The 25,362-nt window shown below is 34.5% G+C and overlaps 2 protein-coding genes across 3 annotated transcripts in view; both read left to right on the forward strand.

Annotated features, from left to right (window-relative positions):
• The first annotated feature begins 268 nt into the window (after positions 1 to 268).
• LOC131159730 (uncharacterized) overlaps positions 269 to 25,362 on the forward strand; it is a 28,463-nt gene continuing 3,369 nt past the window's right edge. The window contains exons 1-5 of the mRNA XM_058114869.1: positions 269 to 682; positions 8,122 to 8,261; positions 8,614 to 8,713; positions 8,832 to 8,930; positions 20,949 to 21,296. Coding sequence (XP_057970852.1) covers positions 275 to 682; positions 8,122 to 8,261; positions 8,614 to 8,713; positions 8,832 to 8,930; positions 20,949 to 21,296 — 1,095 coding nt within the window. The 5' untranslated portion in view covers positions 269 to 274. The remainder of the gene's footprint in view (positions 683 to 8,121; positions 8,262 to 8,613; positions 8,714 to 8,831; positions 8,931 to 20,948; positions 21,297 to 25,362) is intronic.
• On the forward strand, positions 12,105 to 19,901 carry LOC131159731 (uncharacterized). 2 transcript variants are annotated; one of them, XM_058114870.1, is made up of 5 exons: positions 12,105 to 17,322; positions 17,421 to 18,100; positions 18,203 to 18,339; positions 18,458 to 18,533; positions 18,652 to 19,901. In XM_058114870.1, exons 2-5 carry the CDS (start codon positions 17,827 to 17,829, stop codon positions 19,332 to 19,334), a joined length of 1,170 nt encoding a protein of 389 aa, XP_057970853.1. In that variant the 5' UTR covers positions 12,105 to 17,322; positions 17,421 to 17,826; the 3' UTR covers positions 19,335 to 19,901. The 2 variants fall into 2 exon arrangements, with proteins under 2 accessions (XP_057970853.1, XP_057970854.1); XM_058114871.1 differs by having other exon boundaries at positions 12,105 to 18,100.

Raw genomic sequence — 25,362 nt, forward strand, 5'->3', positions numbered from 1 at the left:
TCTCTTGAAATATTGCTTCAAATAAGATTAACATTTTAACATATTTTCGTTATGTTTTTTTTAAAAAAATTGTTCTTTAATCCTTAATTAAAATTATGTACAATTGTTACAAAATTAAATAAAAGTCTTAATTTTGTGGTTTTTTAAAAGTTAGAACAAAGAATAAATATTATCTTTTACAATTAAACAATTAATAATAATATTTTTTCAAAATTTTAAATTAATCAATAATGCACTTTCCATAACAATTAATTCTTCGTTTTTTTTTAAAAAAATGAAATCACTTCAGAGGTTACGCTCTCTCTCTCCCCTCCCCTCCTTTATTTCTCCCTCCCTTTTCTCTGATGCAGAAAGCGTCAGTTCTATCTCCAAAATGCCGTCCCTCTCGCCGCCGTCTCCTCAGGCGCACGACAACTCCGACGGCGCAGCGGAGCGCCGGCTCCAGGAAGCCGAGGAGCGGTTGCGAGAGGCGATAGAGGAGCTGCAGCGGCGGCAGCGGCTGGCGCGAGGCCTGCACCCGCCGTGCGGCCACGCTGACGAGTCGTCCTGCATCGCCAACGCGATCGGCAACCTCTGCCAGAGCTTCCTCCTATCCTACGGCGTCAGAGTCGGCATCGGAATACTCCTCCGCGCCTTCAAGCTTGTGCGGAGGCGGTCCTATTCCTCACTTATCGATCTCAAGGTTCGAATCGCGATGGTACCTTCGTAGTTAGTTGAATAGTTAATTGTCATTTTCTATGTTTATTGGTTATGGAAAACGATGTTATCTGTGGATCTTTGTCACTGATGTGATTGTGAGTAGTGACGCTTTTGAAATTGATGGCGCATCATTATGGTCGATTTTCTGTTTGTTGCTGGAGGAGACTCAAGTGCGGTCCTGTGCTGCTTAAATGTCTTTGACGGGGACAAATTTGAGGTTTGAGGGTTCGTTTAATTTTGAAATGAAAATAACTTTTACATTGGGAGCAGGAATTCGAGGACTCAAATTTGGATTTTTACGGTTAGGAAGGGAACTCAATATAATTTCAGATTACATTTTTATCTAAATCTAAGTGCGAACCCCAAGCTCCCATTCACAGGGTTAGTGTTGGTTTAATTTTCTGGAATTTCCTTGATCAGCAGTTCTGATAGTAGCGGCAATATCATTGTGTCTCAAGAAAGGAAAAAATTATGGTTATTCAGAGTGGGGTGTGGGGATTGGAGATACAGAATGTACAGTGAAGTACGTTTTTCATTGCTAGGACTACTGTTGTCACCATTCACCATCACAATTACTATTTTATAGTGGGGATAAAGTTATTAAAAATTGATAAGTCAGCTGCTATTGTTCAAGCATTTTGGATCCTAGTTTGAATGTGAAGACTCTTTAAATGTAGTAGTCAAGAAAATAGAAATTGATGCGGATAGTTTATTAGTTGCTGTGCTTTTCATGATTGGTGTTTGGTGATGTTGTGGTATAAGTTCAGCCTTGAACATGAATTCGATGAGATGCTTGTTTATTAGAGATTGAATACCGATATTTCTAGGGATATTGATATTCAATTGTCTGCTTTTGACATACTTGTTTGCTTTTCTTGGTGGAGGAAAAATGGTGTAATGGCAATCAAGGTTGCAGTCTTGCGGATTTATGTTCATTATGACAAAGCTTGCATAGGAATTTTGGACAAAAAAACTTATTATTTGGATGAAGAACAACATAGTTTTTGTTAAAGCGTGATATACATTGTTGGCCCACAACAGCTTTTAGGTTATTTGGTATTCTAATAGTTTTTATCTCAAGTGTGTTGTCATGGTTCTTCACTTATTTTAGAAATTTCATGCTTGGAATTGAAGTTCTTTTTGGCTATTTTCGTAGTATAGTTTATTTTTTAGCTGCTGGTCATATGATGATTGTTGAGGTAGTGAATGCTTCTTCTTTATGGGGGCTGTTGTTTGATCTAAATGGCCTTTGAATAGTGGTTATATTTAAACTGATTTACTAAACAAGTCAATTGGTGAGACATTAAATCATTTGGTGGCAGCTTTGAATTTTCTTAAAATTCATCTGATAGAATCATGCTTGGAAACATGTCTAATTATGTAAGTGGGAAGTTTAGAGGTTTCTTTTTTCCAATTTTATCTCTTCTATAAATTGCAAATGACAAAAACCTCAACACCCTAGTGGTTAATATTAAAGTAATAATTTTTTTTTATTTTTGTATAAATATAAATTATATTATTTTATTAATTTATTTATAATTATTAATTAAGTATATGGCAAGAAAATAATTTTTTTATATTTATTTAAAAACTTTAATTTTGGTACTTGTTCGTTAATTTTATCAAATATTTATGCTACTAAGAGTTGAGAACGTTAAAATTTAAAAACAACACGTATTTAAATATTAAATATCAAATAGTAAAAATAATTCATTGTTTAGATTTAGTGACCAATTCAAAAAATGGTTCACAAAATCATATTTGAATTTTGTTTTCAGCACTTAACACATAATTTTACCAAATGCTCCCAAAATGTCATTTGATCCACTAGTATGTCTTCTATAAAGTGGGAACCACATGTTATTGCATTTCATTAGCTGTTGAGGTTTAATTTACCCATTTTGTTGCTAATAATATTCTTTTTTATCATTTTCTTTCTGCGCAAAGGGTGATGAACTTAGTTGCTGGTGGTGCCAGTTCATACCTTAAGTCTCACGAACTTCATGTGCAAGCTGGTTGAGAAGGTAGATTTTTCTTTGAGGATAAGAAAATTAATGATGGCATTCAGGGGATCACTAGTGCATTTGGAGAGGGTTTTAAAGGAAAACATCAAGAATGTCATGGCTCAATTTGTGGTACATGATCGACCGTGACTACATCCAAATTCTGATGGAGGCATTAGGCCTAGTAATGAAATAGTTTTGCAAAAATCTTCCTTTTTAATTACAAATAATTATACAGGAGGAGAGAGCATTGGGTTAAAAATGCTAGATGAATACAAACTGTGTGTGTGCACATGTGCATGTATGTATATGTTCTATAATACAAACGAAAGAAGATTTACATTCACTGGGCTCTTTTGTTCGGCTTTATTGACTTTATATACAACATCATTCCCACATGCCAAACTAGTTCTACTACATATGTTCACCATCAAATACACATGCTTTGTGTCTTCATGCCAAATACTGTTCTTTTGGAAAACTCAATAAGTACAACTTTTCTTCAATACAATTGAACATGAAATTATTGAGGAAATAGGGTTAGTAACCACGAGCTTAGTAGACATCCTTAATCTACCCTTACTCCTAAGGACTCTTAATATGTGATTTTGCTATGCATGCATATGCACTATTGTCATGAACATATTCCCTACTATAAGTAATCTCTTTATCTAGAGTAACCATCACAAGACACACCATTTCAACATCGTTTCAGCAAAGCAACTGCCAGTTTCCAGCTTGGCCAACCATTTCATAAAGCGGAGATACCCTGTAGAGGTTTAAGACCTTTCAGCCAAGGTAGTTGCAATCCCTATTTACTCAAATCTCACAATTTCACAAGCACGAACAGCATCCATTGCTATGGCACCTCCCACTATGTCACATAATAGGAATTTGATAGATACACACTTAGGTTGTGCCGTAGCAAACAAGCAACCATCTTCCTTACAGGACCAGTAGTTGCAACAAATAAATTTTCCAACTACTTAAATATGTAGCTATGAGAACCAAGGAGAACACATGTTCCAATATATTTTAATAAGCAAAAAATGCAAATTTTGAAATCCTTCCCTATTAGTATTTAAGTACATACAAGTGTCTATTTTCTTCCTTGAGAAACTCCATTTTTTAAACCCAAATTCCCTAGATGAATGAATAAATATTAAAATATCTACCTTGATTATTAGCTTCTCCAATATGTTTTGATGCTTCTATGAATTTTCTATTTTTTCCTAATTTCGCCTGAATTTTCCTGATTTTTCTTAACTTTTTGCAGGATTTCCCCCCCTTCCTTCTCTTTTTCTCTATTTCTTCCCTCTCTTTATTTCTCTTGGACTAGGGTTCTCAACAATGGTAACCGTTATTTGTATTGTTGTGGCTGCAATTGTTATTGTTGGAAGCAGTAAAACAAGAAATCAACCACTTGTTGTTAGTGGGCTCTTAATGTGCTTCCAAGTGTGTCCTGTGTCCATTCCTGGCTTCAACAGTGTCCAACTCTTGTTTTCAACAGTGTTAAACTCATATACTATTCAAATTTAATACATACAGTTTCATCTCATCCAAGCCCCTCCCACCACTAATAAATTTAATTTGAGTCCCTAATATATTAACTTGAATGGTACATTCTAATTTACACATAAATAATGCACAATATGCTTGATATAAATCCATTCAAGGCAAAAGGATGCAAAGAACTATGTAATTTAAGAAATTAAATTTAAGTTTACCGGCATTGAGTGAGTTTTGGGATTTTTGAAGATGTTAGGTGTTTTGGTTGTTCAATGAAAGAAAATGCAATTGATATTCTGGCAAGAACTTAAATCAAACACTCATCCTTTATGAAACGAAGTCTAGCATGTTCTAGAAACTTTATCTAATTTGGACAATTGAGTGCATAAAAGTCAACTTTTCTCCTCATTTTTTAACCACTTTGTTTAAGATGTTTTTTAACTTGGCAATTGATCTGAATTATTTATCTTGATGGTTTTGGTGATATATGGCCCTTGTTATTTGTTTGATATTCTTCACAGTTTTCTGGTTTTTTTAAGGTTAGTTTAATGTCATTTGGATTTTTCCATGAGAATTAAAAAGTGGCACCGAAGCTATTTGATGCATGGCGTTGCCTTTTTGGATCACCATTGCTATGCTTGTTAGAATTTATAGGAGCATGCTATTTTTTGCAGGAGGCTACTGTTTTTGACTCCACTAATTTATTAAAATCTCACCTGCATGGGAAGAAACCACTTATGTAATTTAAATTTTTGGGGTCAAGTTTTTTTTAAGAGAAGGGTAGATAACAGGAAAAATTAAATTTGGGGCATTGTTGTGCTGCTGTACAAATCCCTTTGTAATTAAATATTGTTGCTGATTATGCATTGATAAAATATATAAGAAAGAAAGCGATGCTTCTCAGCCAATCTCGTATTTGAAACTAAGTCCAAGCCAACTCAACCCCAATTGCTAGTCTGGGTTGGTTTGGTAAACACATTCTGATTCTGCCATAGTTTAGAAAATGAGTACCAAGCTCTGCTTTAGTGGCAGTATCAGGGTATATGCCAGCAGGTGGGAAAGATGCAGCAATTATGCTGCTAGATATGATTTCATTGATCAGTGCAGTGGAGTAGAGGTGGTAATTGTGGTTTTAGAATGCCATTTATTTTGGGTTTCTTTCATGATGTGTTAAGAGCGTACAGTAGGCCTTGAGAAGAGATTACAGAGTTTAAATTTTTTAGGTAAATATATATATATATATATATATATATATATTTACAAGTACCTTAAATGAGTGGTTTGGCATACATTATTGCATAAACAGAAGCTTGATTCATGGGAATCCAAGGAGTTTTCTGATTAATTAGTTGCATTGTTGGTCATCCTGCATTGATTGTTCATAAATAATAGGTTACAAGATCAGAATCATGATTGAGATCAACTAGTTTAAAATTGCAAAGTTAAGTTTACTCAGTCTTGAGTGCAATTATTTGGGGCTAATTAAGGTTACTTATAGACTTGCTACAGCTAGAGAAAGAAATTGCAAAGATTTAGGTAATATAAAATGTATAAAAAACGAGAATGATATGTCTTTATCAAAGGAGAAGACATAAAAGAAAGATGGTGAAGATACTTTAATAAATTGTTTAATGAAAATCAAACTAAAAGGTTGAGCTTGGAAGTGACAAATGAGGAAAACTAAAAATATGAGATTTATTTGCAAAATTAGAGTCCTTAAAATTAAGGTGACTTTAAAAAAGATGAAAAATGGGATATCTATAGGACCAGATAACATACCAATTGAAGTTTGGAAATTTTTAAGGGATAAAGGAAGCATATGATTAGCTAACCTATTCAAAATTATTATAAAAACCAAGAAAATACCGGAGGAATGGAGGAAAAGCGCGTTAATATTTTTATCTTATTACTTTTATACAAAAACAATGGCGATAGTCAAAATTATAATAACTATCGTGGAATTAAGATTATGAGTTAACTGATGAAATTATGGGAAAGGGTAATTGGACAAGAATAAGACAAGAAACAAGAGTTTAGCGAATGAATTTGGTTTTAAGCCTAAGAGATCAACAAGAGAAGTTATTTATCTTTAAGAAGATTAATGGAAAAAGTTTAGGGAAAAGAAGAGGGACTTGCATATGGTTTTTATTGAATTAGAGAAAGCCTATGATACTCATCTAGGGAAATTCTTTGGTGGAAAATGGGCTTTAGAAAACAAAGGGAGTTTGCTGCAAATATATTGAGGTCATTAAGGATATATATTATAGAGTAATGACTAGCTTTAGCATTGTAGGAGGGGAATCTAGAGAATCTCCAATCACTGTAAGTATACATTAAGGTTCTAATTTGAGTTCTTATCTTTTTGTTTTAGCGATTGATGAATTCATTACAAATATCCAAAATGAGATCCCTTGTTGTATGTTGTTTGCAGATGATATTGTCTTAATTGATGAAAGTAGGAGTGTTGTAGAATCTAAGTTAGAACTTTGGAGAACCATTTTAGAGTCTTAAGGTTTTAGGACAAGTAGGTATAAGACAAAATATATGAAATGTAATCTCAATAACATAATGGGGAGTATCGGAGTGAAGATTAAACTCAATAATCAAAAAATTAATGGCATTAGTAGATTTAGATATCTTGGATCTATTATGCAAGGGGAAGGAGAAATTGAAGAAGATTGGGTGAAATGGAGGAGTGTGTCAAGTGTGTTGTGTGATCGTAGAATTCCATTAAAATTAAAAGGAAAGTTCTATAGGAACGCTATAAGGCCAGCCATGCTTTATGGATTAGAATGTTGGATGACTAAGAAAGTACATGTACAAAAAGCAAAAGTTGCTAAAATGCAAATGTTAAGGTGGATGAGTGGTGTAACATTAAAAGATATTAATTAACAAACTATACGCAATAGTCTAGGCATATCACTAGTTGAAGACAAGATAAGGAGGGGCGGCTTAGATATGGTTTGGACATTTGAAACACAGGCCTAGTAGCACACTTGTAAGGAGGAGTGAATTAGTTATTGTTTCTGGTATTAAAAGGGGTAGGGTAGACCTAAAAATTACCTGGAATGAGGTAGTCAGGAAGGATTTAATAGCTCTTAAGTTAGAGTAGGAAAATGCTCTCAATCAGGTGAATTGGCGGAAAAGGATTCTTGTAGCCAACCCACCTAGTTGGACTTAAGGCTTGTTGTTGCTGTTGTTAAATTTGCTCACCTCTAGAGCAACCATGACATTTATCCAATAATTGGAGGATTTAAAATTTTAATGTAAAAGCTATTTAATTGATTTTAACTTGCAACTCAAAAGCAGAAAATGTGCTGTTTTGGATTGTATTTTCATCGATATACTGAACTCAAGTATTTAATTTGCTCCATGTGATGAAATTCACTTCACACGATTAATGCAGTAGCTAACCTTTCATGTGGAAGGAGTTTGTTTTTCTTGCTTCCTTGTGGGTTTATGCTTCTGAAGCTTTTAAGGGAGTGTCTTGCTGATTTCCATACTGTGTTGTTTTTGTTTATTTGTTTTTCTGTTTAATTAGTTTTTTTCAGTGAGTACAAGTACATCTTTTCCTACTTTTCTAATGTTATGTTGTATTTCTCTCTTTCTCTTTAGTAAAATTATTCTTTAAAAAAAAAAAAAAGAATCCATGTAAATTGTGTTGAGAAAAAAGAAATTACGATGTGGAGGGAACTTGATAGCTGGCAACACAAGTACCTTGCATTAAATGCTGTTTTCTTTTTCTTAAATCTTAAAACTTTGAAATGCTTTTGCACACTGCCTTATAGTTACTGTTACTGCTGTGAGTTTCTTTGCTTTTGTGGACATGCATGAGATACTATGTGCTTATTATGATGTGCATGGACAGATGTTCTTAAAAGTGAATCAAACAATTTTATTCTCTTCACAGCAACTTGTCTCGGAGAAAGATCTGATAGTAAGAGAAGAAGCATGCCGTATTGGTTTGCTTTTTGGTGGTTTCACTGGTTCTTATCATGGCCTTAGATGTCTATTGAGAAGGTTGAGAAAGAAAGAAACCCCAATGAATGCGTAAGTTAGCAATTTTTTTTTTTCAAAAGGCAATTTATATTTTGATTACTGGTAGAATTGTACATGTGGTTGCACACAACTGTTAAGAACAAGAGGAGAAAAAGGTGGGCTGGGGTAGAAAAAAAAGTAGGGAAACATAAATGCTTAAATAGTATTATAATTTATTTAAGGGGCTATTGCAGGGCCATGAAACTTTTAAGATAAAGCAATTTAATAAAAAAATTTATTTTTATAAGTGCTCAAGTTTTTACATAAAAGAAGTAAATTTTATTTTGTTTTTGGTATCTTGTTGCATTTTTTGTGGCCGTCAATGTACAATAGAGCCCATTCATTTTATGACTTGTTGGAGCAGAATTTTAGCAGGTTCAGTTGCAGGTTTATGTATTTTAGCTTTAGATGATTCAAGCCGGAGGCGTACTCTCACTTTGTATTTGTCGGCCAGGCTTGCACAAGTACAGTAAACCTCCGCTTTTTTTTCCAAATAATTTTTATTGCTTTATTGTTCTTCCAAGATAGGTTAATTGTTATTACTTTTTCTGTCATTGTAATTTTTATTACTTTTGTTATCAGTGTGCTTATAATTCTGCAAAATCTAAAAACAAGTTTCACCTCTGGGGAAGCCATTGGAGACATGGAGATTCTTTACTCTTTGCTTTAGCATGTGCACAGGTAACACAAACTAGGAAGCTGGTTTGTCAGGCTGTATATTTACTGTCAACTTGATTTATAGGTCTGTCTGCACTGAATGCTGCTTTTTATTCATTTTCATTCTTAATTTTTCCTGTTGTATACTCCATCTGTCTATGCAGAAAAGATCAACCAAAGAAATGTTTTTGACAACTTCTAAGTTACTCTTAGTTTTGCAGAATAATTATGTAGATCATTTTGTTAGCTATTCAGCATTGCTTCAACATGATGGAAATGGTTTCATTTACATAATAGGGATGCTTTGTCTGGAGAATTCAGCTAGCATAATTTAACCGCTTTTGCTATCAAAAAATATTTTAACTTGCTTTACTTCTTTCCTATATTTTAGCTTAGTAATCTTCCACATTTTTATGCCATGTACCCTCTTCAATTAGAATGGGCACATTATTTATTTATTTATTTGGTATTGATTTCAATTGGATTGTAGCATATATAGCCTTGAAGTCATATATTTGAAAAGACGTAAGAAATGGTTATGATCTAAAAATGCAAAAAATTTCAATAAAAAATAATGTTGAGTTGAAGTCATATATTTTGAAAAATTACAGAATTAAATAAATTTGTATTAGGGTATTTTTGAAAAAATGCAAATATGACTTATTTTCGTTCCATTATAGCCACTAGAAGAATACCAAATGTTGGAAGGAATCAAAACCAAGATTTGTCATTCCATGTTACTAAATAAATGCAGTAATTGCATACTGAAAGCGAGTCTGTTCCTGCCTTGATTCCATTCCTCCTTCAATTCCTTACTTGCTTCAGTCCCATTCTGCAAACCAACAGGGGGTCATTTCTTGGTTGATCATCAATTACAGATTGGGTACTCTAGACAGGCTTGACAAACTGGTCCAAAGGATAATGATTGTTGCCCTTCGTGCCTGGAACTCTAGGAACCAAGGGATCTCTTTTTCTATTGCTGTTTTTCCCCCCTGCTTTTCGAGTGCTATTCTAGTAGTCTTCTTTTTCTTGGCAAAATGAACTTCTTTGGATTATTAATCTGATTTCACAGGACAAAACTTTTCCTTTAACATGCAGATTGGTTTGGACATCAGTTATCTCTACCATGTTTTCTGGTTTAGAAATCAAGCATGTGATCATTTTCTTATTGTTGATGTTGCAACATCCCGGAGCGCGTGTGCCCCAGGGTGGCGAAATAAAATTCATATGTTTAAATTTTCGGGAAAAAAAAAAAAAGGAATGGAGTTGCCACTAACCTTTTAGTGTGGTTAGAACACTTGATTACTACCCAATTAAGAATAGAATCGGTCTGTGTTACCAAAGCCAGGATCGGGAGTTTGGTTTATGCGAGGGGAAGGTACGAGCACCCCCTACGCGCCCGTTCTTACGAATGGTACCTAATTAATTATGAAATTATCCCAAAATAAATTTAAAAAGTCTTTTAGGTTACTCCTTTTGTGAATTTACAAAATGCACATGTACGTGAATGCCTCACACAAATATTTACATAATAAATATATATTCCCTTAGAAACGGGGTACGTGAAGTTCAAAGAGCTCATATCATTTCATTAAAATCATAGGGATAAAATCAAAAATATTTAATAACAAAAATATAATAATACTTAAATAATAACAAGTTAATACAAATACTAAAAATAACACAATTGAATATACGTATACTTCAAAATAGAATAATGATAGTAATAATAATAATAATGATAACAGATACAATAATAATATTAAGCATGATAATGATAACACTAATAATAATATACAATAATAATAATAATAATAAATAATAATAAATAATAATAATAATAATAATGATAATAAGTAATAATGGTAATAATAATAAAGATCACAGTAATAATGATAATAGTAATAAATATAATAATGATAATAAATAATAACAATAATAATGATAATATTAATAATAAAAAACACCATAATGATGATAATAATAATGATAATAAATAATAATAGTAATAATAATAATAATACTAGTAGTAATAATAATAATACTAATAGTAATAATAAATAATACAATAACGATAATAATAATAATAATAAATAATAATAATAATAATAGTAATAATAATCATATTAATAAATACAATAATGATAATAATAATAAATAATAATAGTGATAATAATAACCATATTAATAGTAAAAATAATAATATTATTTATAATAGTAATAAAGATAATATGCGTATTTTAATAATATGACACTTGCCTTAATATGAACACACAATCAATGATTTACATAATACATATAAAAACAAAATTACCAAAACGAAAGAAACAATCTACTAATCAAATTATGGAAACCAAGTAAACCTAAGATTAGCGACTAATTATACAAGGGCAAGAAGGTAGTGAAATTATGGAAACGAATTCAAATTATTCCTAATATGTAGACAATCAATATGGTAACTAAATACGAAATTATGGTAATAAATCAAAACAAAAATCAATATACCATTCTAAATTTTTTGCATGTTAAATATAATAATAAAACATGATAACCATCTTACACGTGATATGATAATAAAAACCCTAATATGAATAATACACATTTGAATCAAGACCACAATAGTAAAAATCTTACACATAATAAACACAAAAAAATAATAACAAAACCCTAAGAATACATATTAAACATTAAAAACAATATAAACTTTACAATATGAATATTAACATTTTAATAAATACCATCATAATAAAATCTTACAATATGAATATTACCCAAATAAATACAACGAATAACCACCACACCCTAAAAATAGATACTAAACATTAAATGAATGCAATAATAACTAAAACCCTAAAATACATACCATAATGACAAATACCCTAAATATTAAACCTATAATATAACGAAGAAAACCCTAAAATATTTTAATAAGTACAACAACAACAAAAAGAATAAACATGGATATTTAAATGTAAAAATAGTAGAATCCCACAACTATAATATTAACACTTTAATGTATACAATAAAAGCCTAAATATGAAAACTAAATATATATTACAATAAATAATGCATTATAAGAAGAAAACCTAAAAGTTAAATATTAAAAATACCTGCATATACAATGAAAACCCAAACATTAGATATTAGAACAAACCAAAACAAGAAAAGAAAAAAAAAAAATGCATGCATGTGTGTGTGTTGACTGCATGTGTGGAGACTCAGTGTGTGTGTATGTTGCTGTGTGCATGAGTTAGTGTGTGTGCAGGTGTGTGTGTGGGTGTGTGTAGCAGGTGTGTGTTTAGGATATGTATTAGGTGGTGTAAGGGAGCTTACCATTTGTGGCCATGGGGGGATACGACGCCGGAGTTGGGTTAAGACGGAGCCGGGAGGCAGTGGCTGCTGTTGGAGAAGGGGCGATCACAGTGGTGATGGCAGTCGTGCGACGTTGCCGGCCGTGAGGCGTTTACAGCTGGTCTGGTATGACGGTGCTGGAGCTGCGTGCGACCAGGATGGTGCAGGTTCGTCGGAGACGATGGAGAAACAAGTGGCCGTCGTATGCCGGTGAGGATGATCGGAGCTGGGAGTATGGCAGAAGGACTTCGCCGGTAAAGAGAAGGTTGCCGGTGATGGTGCGGAGAAAGGAGAGGGGCTGTGCGTGGGAGGTTGAGAATGGATGGTGCTGTGGAAGCAGTGGGTGACAGCTGGTGTGGTGTGGCTGTGGCTGGGTATTGCTGTGAGGTGGCTGGGCGGGGACTGCAAGGTTGAGAGAGAGATGGACCGTGTGTGAAGGAAGAGCAACAGCGCTGCGTGGGGGAGTAGGAAGAAGGCTGTGGCTCGAAGAAAGCAAGGAGGGTTTCTTTTTTGTTGTGTCTCCACCCCCCCCCCCCCCCGGCTCCATGAATGCCCATTGCAAACTTCCTATTTATAAAAGAAGAACAAACCCTAAATATCTAAAACCCTAAGCTCCTCCTCTTTTTTTCTTTTTTATTATTTTTATTTTCTTGCTAACATAAAGCCCAAAAATAAAAAATAAAAATAAAGACTCTATCTAAAAAATTCCACGACTCTCAATTTTAAAATATCGGGACTCGCTTTAAAATAACCGGGACTTGGGACTCAATAACTGGGACTCGGTTTTAAGAACTGGGACTCTATCAGGACTCAGTCGGGTCCTCTCATTCCCGGGATAAAAAGTTGACTTCTAAGTACACCGGGTTTTCTCAGAAAGGCCTGGTTAAAATTTTTATGTCTACAGTTGACTTTATAATTTTTCATTTGGATTATTTTTTTATGTTAAGAGGCAGGTCTGTAGCCTTGAATGACCTGTTCTCAGTTAGCCTTCTTTCCTTGTATTCATACTTGTGCTTAATTATTGATTTATGACCTTCTTCCAAAAAAAAAATTGCAGTAGTCTTTAATAATAATAATCATAATGTAAAAAACTAATTAATTAATTAACTAACTAATAATAAAAATAATCAAGTAATTGTGTTATCAAAGAGAATCAGTTAATCATAATATACAAACAAAAACAAAAAATATAATTATTTTTATGATGATAATCATAATAATGAAACCAAGCAAATAATAATATATTTTTTGATAGTACTTTTTCTATGATAGCAATCATAATAAAGAAAATATCATAATAATATTGTTTTTTATTATTGGATTTTAATATTTTGGTTATTATTATTATTATTATTATTATTATTACTACTTACTGATGGAAGCTCAATGATAGGGACATTTTGTATGTAGAGAGAGGCAAGTTTTGAATACCCATGTTTATGACTTTAAGGTACATCTTGCTCTTTTGGGGACTCCAAGATGTATGTTTGTATGTCACATAGGATTCCCACAAAAATAGTATTGGGGATGTGGCTCATATTCAGAGCGGATCACATGTACCGGAGGAAGCTACATGAAGCGAGGGACAATTGCATGAGAGGAGTCTGCAGGTCTGAGGGTAAACCGTTGACGATTACTGTTGGTGCAGATTATGTGATTTCAAATCGGGGGCTTGTAGATTGGGCTAAACCGGAGGGATTTCTCCGGGGATTGACACAGATATGGTTTAGATATACTCATGGTTTTAAATAACGGCCGTTACGTAGCGTAACGGCCGATACGTAACGAAAATCGGAGGCCCCGAAACCGATACGGGCCGATAATGCGGTTCGGAAAAAATTCACGGCCGTAACGGCCGTTACGGAGGCGTAACAGCACGTAACGGCCGATTCTCCAACGTTACACTTCGTAACGTCCGTTACGGACCGTTACATGGCCGACAGGTCGCAGATTTGCTGAAGGATTTCTGCTGCAGGCAGCAGGCAGCAGGCAACAGGCAGCAGCGCTGCTTTCCCCCTCTCCCCAGTCCCCACACTCATCTGCCATTCAAAGGGTAAAATGGAAAGTTACAAACTGACCTTGAAAATTTGTTGGCGCTTGGCGGAAGCAATAAGAAGGCTTCGAAGCCTGAGAATGAGCACACCGAGGCTACCGAGCAGATCTACTCATCTTGCAGTTCCAGCAACTTGGCGAGTCACCAGCGACGGCGAAAGGTCTGCAGCAGCTCCGCCAGTCGTCGTAATCGGCACCTTCCTCCGCCAGTCGTCGCAGTCGCCACCAGCCAGCCTCTCGTTTTAAGCTTCGGAGGCTCGGAGCTTGGAGTCATCGCTGCTTTGTGCTTCGCAGTTCGCAGCCTTCGCTCCTTCGAGTTCCCTCGAATCCCTCCCCTCTCTCGGTCTGACTCGACTACCAGGCCCAGCGTATGAGACACTCTAACACTAACACTCAACACCCACAGCACTTTTCATTATGTTTTTTTTTTTTTTAAATTATATTTTGTTGTTCACAGCACTTTTCATTATGTTTTTTTTTTTAAATTATATTTTGTTGTTCCCACAGCACTTTTCATTATGTTTTTTTTTTTTTTAAATTATATTTTGTTGTTCCCACAGCACTTTTCATTCTGTTTTTTTTTTAAATTATATTTTGTTGTAAAATAGGTTTGTTAAATTGAATTAAAAAAAAAAAGTAATTTAATAGAGTAAAAAATTAGAAATCATTAATAATTATGTAAAATAAAATTTTCTTAATTTATAAATATTTTAATTGTATTATATTTTTTGAAAGATAATTATGAAAATTAATTCCATGACATAGCAAGCAATTATTAATAGTATATAATTAATATTTTTTAAGGTTAGTAAATAATTAATATTTACCAATAATAATTGAAGCCTTTTTTATAATAATATTTGAATATCAATAATCCACTACTGCATTCACCATCTAAACAAAGCATTAAAATAATGTATGTACACAAGACATCCATGTGATGGCATTTTATATTATCTAGGCTTAATTGAGCTCTATTTTTCACCATTCTTAAAGAATTCTAAGGAATACTCTGCACAATTATTATAATATTTAGTCTTAGGATTTGCCAAATTCTAAGGAATACTCTGCACAATTATTATAATATTTAGTCTTAGGATTTGCCAAACTTACAGAAATAAAATTAATTCATGGCACCAATTGGCTAACATACTATTTATGTCAGCTGGACAAAGTGGTTATTTTGATAAAGAAGATATCATATTCACTCCCATCTATTGAAAAAATATTAAATAATGTTCATATTATAAAATTAAATTAAATTAAATAACATCTGTCACCCATTTTATGTTACATGTGTATCTACTTGCCATTTCTTGAGTAGGGTGACCCTGTTTATTAATATTTTTTAAGTTTTAAAACATTATTTTGACCTTAAATTTAAAATTAGGTAAAATAAATGTTTACATCTATTTTTTGTTTTTAGTTATCAAATAAAGTAAAAATTGATAACTTAATAATAAAAAAATTAACCTAATAGTTAATACATTAATAAATCTGATTTTTACTAATTACTACTGGAATTTGTAGAAAAATTTAATTTTAATCCATATACTGAGAAAATGCTTAAAAAATTAAATAGTCAATTTGTAATGTATGGATCTCTATTTGTGATGCTATGATGTATATGAAAGTAGAGCAAAAATCTTTTTCACCTGTTAATTTCTTATAGTTATAAATGAAAATAAAATCAAGCTATGAAAAATAATGAAAATATCTTTTTAAAGATAAAGGAATATATTTTTTTTGTAATAAAATATCTAATATTTTATAATTTTGTTTATTTAAATATAAAAATAATAAACATTACTTATTATTTTTAATCAAATATTATACTTTATTTTTACGTAATAAGTATTTAAAATTAGGACTATTTAGTACTTATTATTTAATATTTACTAAATTACTAATTATATTATTCCTGTCATTGTAGAAAGGTTGTAACTTTGTATTTTCTTTATATTTTGTGTAGAGATCATCAAATTAAGTCTATCAATATGTCACGTGATAGAGGAAATGAAAACTTACCTAGTGAGGATATTGGATGGCATTTTGGTTCTGCGGTAGACGGTAATAGACATGTTATTATGTGTAAGTTATGTGGGAAGATAATCAAAGGGGGCATTACACGCTTGAAACAACACTTGGCACATAAAAAGGGTCAAGTAGCTGGATGCTCAAATGTGACCACACAAGTAAGAGAACAAATGATGAAACATCTACAACAGTATGCTGAGAAGAAAAGAGATAAACAAAAAAGGCAAGAAGAAGCAGAAGCCCAAATTAGAGGAGATTTTGAGAATTTGAGCGATGAAGAAGACTTAGAAGAAGAAAGTATGAGATTTGCTCGACAAGAAAGCATGCGATCACAACAACAATGGGAAGAAAGACAAAGATTTCGAGCAAGAACAACTGGAAGGGGTAATATTTATGAAGAGGGAGGTGGCTCTGGCAGTGGTGCTACCAGTGGTTTCAATAGAGCAGGAGTTCGATCTTATAGTGGTCGAGAAGCTGAAGGTAGTGGACGACAATGGATCAATCCTGATGCCCCTGAAGCTAGACTAAAGGCAATGGATCCTATTTTAGAAAGAAGCAAGAGTGCGAAACAACCAAAACTCAACACAAAGTTACTGAAAGGTTTAAGAAGTAAATTAGGAAAAGCGGTTGGAAAATTCCTAATTTATAATCGGATTCCAGCGAATGTAGCTGACTCTCCATTTATGCAGCCTATGCTTGATATTGCTGCAGAGGTTGGAAAGGGGGTGAAGGGTCCATCACCCTATGAGATATCTGAAATTTATTTGGAGCAAGAGTATCAAGAAATGAAAAATTATATAGCTTCTTTTGCTGGAATTTGGAAGGAAAGAGGTGTAACACTTATGTGTGATGGTTGGTCAGGACCAACTAGAAAACACATTATAAACTTTTTAGTTTATTGCGATAGAGGCACCGTGTTTCATAAATCAGTTGATACCTCTGATGTGCCAAGCAGAACAGCTGAATATTATTTCAGGTAATTTTCTAATTTTAATTGTATATGCAAATAGTATTATGGACTTGCATGTTTTTAATTAAATAGTAGTAATTATTGAATCTATAATTTCATTTCAGATTAATGGACGAGGTGGTTGAAGAAATTGGAGAGGAGAATGTTGTTCAAGTAGTGACTGATAATGAAGCTGCAATGAAGGTAGGAGGAAAATTATTGATGCAGAAGAGGCCCAATCTCTATTGGACAGCATGTGCAGCTCATTGCATAGACCTTATTCTTGAAGATATTGGTAAGAAAAGTAACGTGAAGAAGGTCTTAGAAGATGCAAGAACAATAACCTCATTTATTTACAATCACACATGGACAGTGAATTTCATGAAGAAATTCACAAATAATAGAGAGTTACTTCGCCCTGCCATCACTCGATTTGCCACAAATTTCATTGCTTTGGAGACTATTGTCAGGCATAAACAAGCACTAAGGGAAATGTTTACATCTGATGCTTGAAAAAACTCAAGGTTTGGAATGGCAAAATCAGGCCCAGCATATGATTCGAAGAAAATTATCTTAGGCAAAGAGTTTTGGCAAAAGGCCTCTGATATAATTAAAGTGCAAGAACCCTTGGTGAAAGTTCTTAAATTGGTTGATGGTGATGAAAAACCAACCATGGGCTTCATATACGAGGCAATTGATAGGGCGAAGTTGGCCATTCAAAAAGATTGCCGGTTTTACAAAGACTATTGGAAAATTATTGACAACCGGTGGAGTTTTCAGTTGCACCAAGATTTGCACGCTGCTGGTAAGTGTAAATCAAATACAATTTCTTATTATTTTAACTTTTAAATTATGCATAGTTGCATTAGAAAACTATTGATTAATATGTTTCTAAATTTAATTGTAGGGTATTTTTTGAACCCACAATTTCTTTATGGTGCCCCACCCTCTCCTGAAGTTGCTAGAGAAGTCATGGATGGAGTTAAAAAAGTAATAACCAAGTTGGTACCCGATATAGATACTCAAATTCGGGCTATTAATCAAGTAAGTATTGGTTCCATTAAATTGAATAATGAATTGTTCTAGTATTCTGTAATACTTTCAAGAATAATTATTAATACATCTAATTAATTAATTATATTTCACAATCATCCTTTTTTAGTTGTTGCTATATCGAGATAGGCAGGAGACTTTTGGAACCCTATTGGCTCAAAGGGCAGTGAAACAAACAAATCCTGGTAAATATGACTATATAGCTAAATAATGGAGAATTACTCTATTTTCTCTCTTTGTGTTTAAATTTGACTTTTGAAATACGCTATACTAATATAAAACTCTTTTTAATTATTAATGCAGCTGAATGGTGGATTCATTATGGCTTGTGTGCCCCTGAACTCCAAAGAATAGCAATTAGAGTTCTTAGTCAGACCACATCAGCTTCGAACTGTGAGCGTAATTGGAGCACCTTTAGCCTCATCCATACGAAAACAAGAAATAGATTAAAGTACATGAGACTACAAAAACTTTTTTTCGTACATTACAACATGAGGTTAAAGTTAAGACGTACAATGAGAAGAAGCCAACGAGAAATTGAAGAGGGTTTCAATCCTATCAATTTGGACTACATTTTCGAAGAAGATGATCCTTTAAGTCAATGGTTAGAGGAGAGAGAGACACCACTACTCGACGGTCAGGACAATTCAAATTGGTTAAATGAAGAGGTTGGTGGTACTACAGAAGGAGGTGATCAACTACCAATAAACGCGCATGATGATTCAAGTTCAAGCCCTGAACGTACACAAAGTGATGACAATCTTGGTTTGAGCCCACCAAGTGATGATGATGGTAATAGTGGTGCTGGAGCTGGGGTTGGGGGGGGTGGCAGTGGTGGTGGTGGAGGCGGTGGTGTAGAATATAATTATGGATATGATACAGGGACATCATTTGGAAGGGATATATATCCTTCTGATCCTTATGGACTACATGACATACCTGAAAATTATGACTTGGGTATTCCTCCAGGGAACCAATCTTCATAACCCAGGAGAAGGAGTGCTCGTGGTGACCCTAACGATTCTACTGAAGATTCATATGGTGTGGTTCGTAGTTTTGGCGACTTTGGTTTAAATGGTTCATCATCACAATCATATGGATCTCATCCAGCATATCCACATTATGCATCTCGTGACTCACATTTTTATCCTAGTGGATCAGGAATCTCAGGATCTAGTGAGTCTTCTTCTACACACTACCCAGAGCCAGCCCCTGCCCCAACTTATAGACATTATTCAGGAGAATTTTCATCACCAGTACATTTTCAAGAGCAACAACAAAATGACGTAAACTTGGGTTCATTCAACTATGTATTTCCACAAGGATGGGGAGATAATTTCCCATCCCAATCCCAAGATACAGATGCAAATTATGAAGACCTTCCACGTCATTCTTTTTGGTGGTGACATGTGTTATGTTATAAATTTGTAATATTGTATTCATGTATTTTCAACTATTTATTGATATTTGATATTAATCACTTTTTAAATTCATGTATGTGTAATGTGTATATTGAGTATTAAGTCTATTGAGTATTGATTCATTTTTAGTAACTTTATGACTTTAATTAATTGATTCTTACATTTCTACATCTTTTTACTCATTAAAGTAATGTAAACTATAAAAAAAATATGCTTTTTTTTGTAAACAGCGCACTAAAATTAATATAAAAATCATAATGCCTATTAAAAAGCATTTGTAGGTTGAAAAAAAGCCTTCAAAATTCATTAAAAATCATGTATTAATGGATTTCATGTTTATTTTTTAATTTTGGCATGGTTGTGCATGCGTGAAAAAAATTCACGACCGTTACGCCCGCTTCCCGTTACGTAACACCCGCGTCTCCCGCGACCCGCGACACCCGCGACCGTTTCGCGACGTTACCCGCGACCGCGATTTCGAACCATGGATATACTAGAACACTTCTGTGCGCATTGAGTTCATACTTAAACAATATTCTAACCCAAAGATTGTAGCTTTGACACTGTTCATAGTGAAAGCCGAAGTGCTGCTCCTGTGGACGTAGGCTATTGCCGAACCACGTAAATATTGTGTGTTCTAGTTGTGTTTTTGCTTATTCTTATTATTGTTTTATTGCTTCTTGAGTATATTTCATCATTGAGTGATTGCATTAGTGGTTGTTGATTGTTTCGTGTTTGATTGTGTGCTTCCACTGCGCGTGTTCAAGTTGAACGAACATCAACAAATAGGCAACCAGAGGCAACAGTCCTGGGAATTGTCTGAGCTAAATGCCCCTTGATGTTAATTCTGTTAATACAGTTCAAGCAAAAGCCTTAACTTTGAGGAGGACCTTAGTACCTTTTCTTTCCAAATAGAAGTATTCAAAGGATCAGAATCAAGGACATGGACTATCTGAGGATTGAAAGAGCTGTGAGAAAACATTCTAGATATGTCTGTATTTTCCAACATGACTGTTTAATTACTGTTAGTATTTATGTTTATTATGCTGTTTGGTTACAGTTGATTTTAACTTTCATCTTGTGCACTGGGTGATAATTAACATCATAAAATTTCAAAAGGTTTCTTTCCCTTTTTTTTAATATCTATTTCATTATTATTATTATTATTTTTAAATTTAGGTTATGTATGCCTTTGTTATGCGCCCTGAGAGCTTGCCAAAATCTTATCAAGATTTTATTCAGAAGACTGGACCAGTTGCACAGCCTGTATACAAGGCAGTGAGGGACTGCTGTAGAGGTGGCCCAGTGGATGTTGCATCACTGTCTACATACTTAACTGGCCGAAAGGGGTCCAGCCATGTTAAGTTAGAAGAGTGTCCTTCTATTATTCCTTGCTCAGTTATTCATCCAGATACGAATTCGTGTTTAGCTCACAATGCCAATGCAGCATCAGCTACATTCAGGAAAACATTTCCACTTTACTTCTCTTTGACTTTGGTACCCGTTGTTGTTCTACACCTACAAAAGGTACAACATTTTTATGAACTTTATTTTTTGACTCTTGATTTTTCTTTTTGAAAGAGAAATCAATTATTATGCAGTGCATCTGTCTATATCATGGCTGGAAATTGTGATGGCTAAACAAGTAAACAGAACCTTAGCTCATCATGGAAAACTAGTTTTTTCAAGTAGCTGTATTGTTCTGGATATGGGTTTAACGTAGAATAGACATGAAATGCTTTGTAGTTAGAAGATTCCTGTACCTCTGTATATTTTGGAAGAGCACATGTGCTTGTCACCTAATCACCTTTGCTATTGTGTAGCTTGTCCTCTGCAGCATGTGCCTATTACAGGATGCAATAATTCTGCTATGGTCTTATGCTTTTGGTGAAAATTTGGCCATCTTGCTTTATAGCAATTGTCGGCCATGCAATGGCTGACCATTGTTGATTTTGAGTTGCGTTTGACTTGTATCATGGTCTTGTATCTTGTGTTGCACATGTTCTGACTTGGTCACCTGTCCTACCTTGAAGATTTGCAATAATTGTTCACATACAAAGATATTATTTAATTTGTTGGTTCTTTTTTCTTTCCTGGTTTTTTTTTAGCACACCCCCTCACAGGAAGGCGATAAGATTTGAAATGATATCCTACATTCCTATGTGAATTAAGACATGAGAACGTTTGGGATAAAGCCCATTCTCAATTGTTTCCTTGCATGTATTACCTGATTTGTTATAAAGTTCATTGTGGCTTGTTTTGACCTTGTGTTATTATTGTCTTTTGTGATTCAACTAAATGACGACCAAACCTTTAGTTTGTGTTGCTTTGAAAGAAAAAGAAAAGAACGAAAAAAAGGGGATATCCCCATAGCATTACATCACCATTACAATGGCCTTACGCCGCTTTTGGCACTGCAACCACCAGAATATCAGCCACACTGCCACCTTTATCGTTGACACCCGCATGCATTTATTTATTTATGTTTTGCTTCATTCTTGATACTAATCATTAATGTAATGGGCTAATTTGCAATAAAATGGCTTTTTGTCACAATGTTCTGAAAGTTGTGATTTTCTAAGTGACGATGAGCTAATGTAATTTGTGTAGCTTAAAAAAAATTATTTGTATTCCTTATAGCTCTACTGTGACTATCACTAATAGAATTATGTTGCAAGTGCCACACAAACTACCAAAACATCATCCTGTACTCCTCTAGTTTCATCATTTATAGCTACCGCCACCACTATCACCTCTGCAGCCACTGGTGCTGCCACCTTTACTGCATTTAGTCAGTCATTCATGCAGACACCATCACAGCATCCATCACTAGTGGTGTATGACAACAGCTGCTGCCAACAAAACCATCACCAACCCACTGCCAACTCCAAAAACACAATTATCAACTCCTTCTCTACCATCGCCATTGTCACCACCTTGAATTTGATCAGAGTCATGATACTCACTGTTGAATAATTGAGTAAAACAGAAGACCTTACCAAAATGATAGGTCTCTTGAATAATTGAGTAAAATGAAAGACCTTATCACAATGATAGATCTCTCCCTCTTTTTATAGTATATTTCAAAGTGCATTCCAATGACCATAATGCCCTTACTTACTCTCACTTGTTAATATAACACACACACTAACAATGCTAAATGACTAAGACAACCATCAACATTCCCCCTCAAGCTGGAGCATATATGTCAAATGCTCCTAGCTTCTTACAAATGAATTAAACACAAACACTCCCCAAGGCTTTAATAGATAAATCAGCAGGCTGCAAATGAGACTTCTCATGAGTGGTGGTAATGAACTTTTGCACAAGTTCTCCTGAACAAAGTGACAATCAACTCCAATGTGTTTTGTCCGCTCATGGAAGACTTGGTTGGAGACAATATGAATGGCACCTTGATTATCTTGCATCATCTCCATATACTGAGAATGTGGAAAACCCAGTTCTTTGAACATGTCCTTTAGCCAAACAAGTTTACATGTAGTGTGAGCCATGACCCCATACTCTGACTTAGCACTTGACCTGGCCATACTCCACAACAAAATGGAGTTACAAAACAGAAAAACAGACATATTCTAGAAGCCAACCTGACTCAGGACTGTTGTGATTTACTGCTCCTATCCCCTTAATTGTAGTAGGTAGATTTTTAGACTACTCAAGGGCAAAAAAGAAGTTGGTCACACTTGTCACATGGTTAGTAGCAGTAGAGTCGATAATCCAAGGACTAGTGAAAGAGATACCAAATGACAGACAAACTATAGGATTACCCTTCTGAGCAAAAATGCAATATGATGAGATGCATGTTGGGATGTTTGGTACTTTCGGAACCTTGAATACTCTTCTATAATGCATTGTTCACCTAAAAAAATGCCTAACGATGGAAACCCACTTTTGGGATTTGAGGACGCCATCCCAACACTCACACAACCTCGGTATAGCAGAAAATCAGAAATACACAGCGAACAAAATGCTCTTGAGATTCCAAAAGTGAATTTCTGGACCAACCGAAACAACCACAAGTGAACTTCCAAACCAATCGAACCAAAGACAAACGAGTCAACTGCTGATTCAACCACGAATGAGTCACCAACAACTGGATATAGCACTACCACGATCCTACAAAATCAATGTATAAATGCTGCCACTGCTCCAAGAGACTTAGCCCCAAGAAACCAACAGAGAGCTCTAACAGTACCAAACAGCCTCTATACAGTAGAAAATCAGAAGTACTCAGTGAATAAAGTCCTCCTGAAATTCATGAACACCATCCCAACACACAACATTCGACAATTGGAGCAAACCACAAGCACACAATGAACAAGAAAGATAAAACAAATCAAGAACAGAGTAATACCACTGTTTCAGACCTCAATGAACTCTATAAACGTTGACCAACAGCTTCAGGCTAAGCAATCATTCCTGGAATGCCACACAAGAACAACTAAAAATAGGTGATATCTTTGGACATAAAAGATGACAAACAACTTGGTATTATGGTGTGAGGAAGGATTCAAGACATTTGGGAGGAAATCAGAGCAACATTGTTGCTCAAAAGTGTCTCATGCACCGGCACATGTGTCCGGCACTGCCAGCTTTCATCCGGCACATGAAGGCTCCTCTAGCTGTGAAATTTTGATGGCTGGCAGATCGGCAGGTTCTGTGGCTTGCTATGTGGTTAGTTTTGTAAAATATGAGGTATTTCTTGAGGTTTTGAAGAGGACAGCAGTGTCCAGGATTTTTCCAGAAATTGCAGTTTTTTACAGCAACTGCTGAACCTGCTCCTGGACTTTACTGATGCTTATGACCCTTCTACAGCAGCAGGTTGTGTGCTATTATGATGTTTAGGGTTTGATTTAGCTGCAGTCATGCAATTAGGGTTTAGGTCGGATCTTGCTCTAATACCATGTTAGATTATCACTTTACCTAAAAACTTAAGCTATTAGGTCGTGGACCAACAACGTATATCAAATTGTAACACTCCCCCACACATGCAGCACAACAACATGTGAAGGGATAAACACATGGCAGATAACACCCATTACAAGGAATACAATAATTTTTTTAAACACCACACAATAAACATAGGCAACAAGACTACAATCCAGGACCTCCTGGTAATCAGCTCTGATACATGTTGAATAATTGAGTAAAATGGAAGACCTTATCAGAATATTAGGTCTCTCCCTCTATTTATAATATATGTCAAAGTACATACCAATGACCATAATGCCCTTATGAACTCTCACTTATTAACGTAGCTCACACACTAAAAATGCTAAATGACTAGGATAACCATCAACACTCATGAATATCTTCCCAACCACCTCTGGAATCATTGATTACTGTTATGCATTTTTCATTGTCTCTGTGGTGCCAATTAGTGGCAGCAACTGATGAATGTTGCATGATAGTGACACTAAGGGACAATTACGCTGCCTTAGTGTCACGAGCTAAAGCTTGTTCAGGGCATTATGGTTGCCTGTGACCGCTTGTCTCGTGTGCTTGGGATGGGTTTCCATCATGTAAATACTAGTGTAGGGTTATTTTCTGCTAGTAGTTTATTTGTATGCCAAAT

Source organism: Malania oleifera, chromosome 7, assembly GCF_029873635.1.
Source record: "Malania oleifera isolate guangnan ecotype guangnan chromosome 7, ASM2987363v1, whole genome shotgun sequence".
In the NCBI taxonomy this organism is placed as follows: domain Eukaryota; kingdom Viridiplantae; phylum Streptophyta; class Magnoliopsida; order Santalales; family Ximeniaceae; genus Malania; species Malania oleifera.